Genomic DNA, 2,711 nt, shown 5'->3' with positions numbered 1-2,711 from the left:
CAAGAGGACGAAGGTCTTGACTTCGTTTGGTAGAGCGGGAACGGCTGCTTTCAAGGGAATCCAAATATTGGATAGCCTCGACAGTTGGTTGTCCATATTGGTGTCCGTCAGTTGGAACTTCATCAATGGCTCGAACAGAACTGCCTTATTGAGCTTCTTTTTGCCAATCTTGTTCAGGAGGGCTGCGTAGTAGAGATCTGGACGATCTCTGGGAAGATCCTGCAGATGATGTCTCTGCTCTGTGCCGACTGAGAAGAAGATGATGGAAGCTGCTTTCTTGGCATTGGGTTCTGTCCATCCTGAAGGTTTCTTTGGTTCCGGGTGAGCATTTGTCTCTGTAGGCTCTGGCTTTTGCCATGGAGTGATATAAAGCTCCAGGCTATTGAATTGAAGCCACTGAGTTATCTCATCCGACCAAATGTGAAAATTTCCGGTGCCTGTGAGTTTTGTGAAGCCGTCGGGGACGGGTTTGGCGGCCATGGCGAAAGAAAAAAAAACACAATTTCAAGTTCTGCAACGAGGGTTTAAAAGAGAACTGGGGGGGCTCATAACCTCTTATGGTACAGCGAACAATCTCAGAACAATATTTGATAGTGGTTTTTGTTAGTGATTTTTGTGTAGTGCAAAATCTCGTTTTGGGACATGAACCAGTAAAATGATCTGGTCGATCGAAATCTCGATTTGAGCCGAACAAATTTTCTGTTGACTAGTTGTGTACCCAGATCATCTTAAACCCTCCATTAACAAACAGCGGGAATCAACACATTTTCAAATCACAAACACTCGAATCCCCCCAAATTCTGAATATTTTGTAACAGTCCACGTCTCAATCTGTTCCGTCAGAAAAGACGTTAAGGAATGTCGAGCACAGCTGCTGGTGCCCCGAAAACTGATGGGGCGACATTTCCTACTGGCGATGATGTTGGAGCATTGGTTGTTGATCTCGGAAGTTTGTACGTTCAAGCAGGCAACGCAGGTAAACCGTGTGGGGCATCTTACAGCACTCACACACCTGCTTCAGGTGAAGAATGGCCGAAGCATTTTTCAGAGTCTTTTGTTGGTGTGCAGCTCGAAAATATGGGAGCTTCTTCCAGAGGTTTCGCCTTCATTACGAAACTCTTGAATGTCTCCTTTATTCAGATTAGAGAATACAAACATCCAAGACACAAGTATCCATTGTATTTTAGTTCTTTAATTAATGACACTGAGGTGAGGATGATGATGATGATGATGATGGTTAGATATTTGCTCTTGTGCTCGAAGGTTCGGCCTTGTTTGTATCGGCCGTCAAGAAGACAAGTCTCTACCGTAGTACCGTCACTCGAAGAAATTCTCTGTCCACCAGAAACTCTTCAACTAGACCGCGATATATTTGAAACCATCATTGACCAGAATATTCCAGTACGACAATTCTCTTTATTTTCATTGAATGTTTTATTTTTACATTTCAGCATGAACGAAGGCCCTGCAAGTGCAACCAGCAGACAAGCCCGTTTTAGTTACCGAACCAAACGTTCACAATCGCAAGGTTCGCGTAAGTCGTCGCGATCATTTGTCTTGTTGGAATTTTCTGGTTTTTTCAGGAAGGGATGGCGGAGATTTTGTTTGAAACCTTCCACACAGCGGCAGTTTATACCGGGAAGAGAGCCCCGCTAACGTCTTTCTCAGGTGGATCAATTTTTCGAATTTTACTTCTATTGATCTTTTATTTCAGTTGGGGAGAATTGGTGGTCTGTTTATTGATGTGGGGTCAGCAACAACGACAGTAACTCCCGTTATTGATGGATACACCATGCTCGTAATGTTTCCCAAACATTATTCACTATTCTGATTGTTTGTGTAATATCTTTTAGAAACATGTCAAAGAGATTCCAGTTGGCGGTGATCTTTTAGACTATCAGTTGCAATACTTATTAAAAGTCACTAAAATGTGAATCCAGTCTAGTTCCACTCTATTCAACAAAAAAACATATTAAACTCGTTCCAAATCTCCCCCCCATCATCGAGTCAATTGATTTTATCCCAACACCAGATGTCCATCCATCTTACTACCTCCATAGGTTTGTCACTCAACTCATTTCTGCTTTGGGACTTTCTATTATGTTTTCCGCAGTCAACGTTCAGTTCTGCGAACGATGAAGGAGTCCATTTCTCGAATAGCAGAAAATCCATTGATGTCTGATCCACAACAATTTATAGGCGAATTGATCAAACATTCAACGACAGCAGGAACCCTTTCTAATAAATACGAACTCCCAGGTGATTTATCGCTGAGTCGATGCATCAATATGTCCCAAAATTGTAGATGGCGCAATAGTGAACATTGATCAGATCTCAAGAAGCCGTCCCCGAATGTTTATTTAATTTTAATTGGATATTCGGAATTCCGCCGCCGGTGTCTGTATTGGTAGTGAGTTGCGCCTTAAGATTGATTTGATGATTTCTGATGGTGTAGGGAACCCAAAGTCTTTCACATGCAAACTTTGCACAATCTATCTTGGAGTGTGACGTTGATAATCGGCGAGACCTTTTGCAGGCATTGACCTACACTGGAGGTTGCACTCTCCTTCCTGGATTTGCAGATCGGATTACACGCCAACTTCAAGATGTGGGCTGTTCTTTGCAAACAGTAGAATTAATTTCTTTTTTTTTAGGTTGAAACGACATTTGGAAATGGACTTAAATACAAAATACTCTGCCCTCAATCTTCA

The 2,711-nt window shown here is 42.3% G+C and overlaps 1 protein-coding gene across 1 annotated transcript; it reads left to right on the top strand.

Moving 5' to 3' along the window:
- The first annotated feature begins 858 nt into the window (after positions 1-858).
- Positions 859-1,934, top strand: LOC129617863 (uncharacterized). Its single transcript, XM_055532905.1, has 3 exons — positions 859-1,236; positions 1,715-1,798; positions 1,854-1,934. Exons 1-3 carry the CDS (start codon positions 859-861, stop codon positions 1,932-1,934), a joined length of 543 nt encoding a protein of 180 aa, XP_055388880.1.
- The last annotated feature ends 777 nt before the right edge of the window (positions 1,935-2,711 follow it).

The sequence above is a fragment of the Condylostylus longicornis genome, unplaced genomic scaffold (assembly GCF_029603195.1).
Source record: "Condylostylus longicornis isolate FDR11 unplaced genomic scaffold, ASM2960319v2 ptg000668l, whole genome shotgun sequence".
Taxonomy (NCBI): Eukaryota; Metazoa; Arthropoda; class Insecta; order Diptera; family Dolichopodidae; genus Condylostylus; species Condylostylus longicornis.
This window is presented reverse-complemented; position numbering and strand designations above follow the sequence as displayed.

Excerpts from the sequence above, each read along its gene's own strand:
- LOC129617863 (XM_055532905.1), top strand. The coding sequence starts at position 859 with ATGTCGAGCACAGCTGCTGGTGCCCCGAAAACTGATGGGGCGACATTT. Across the intron at positions 1,237-1,714 it reads TGATGATGATGATGATGATG|TTGGGGAGAATTGGTGGTCT; the intron begins GTTAGATATTTG and ends CTTTTATTTCAG. Across the intron at positions 1,799-1,853 it reads TTGATGGATACACCATGCTC|AAACATGTCAAAGAGATTCC; the intron begins GTAATGTTTCCC and ends AATATCTTTTAG.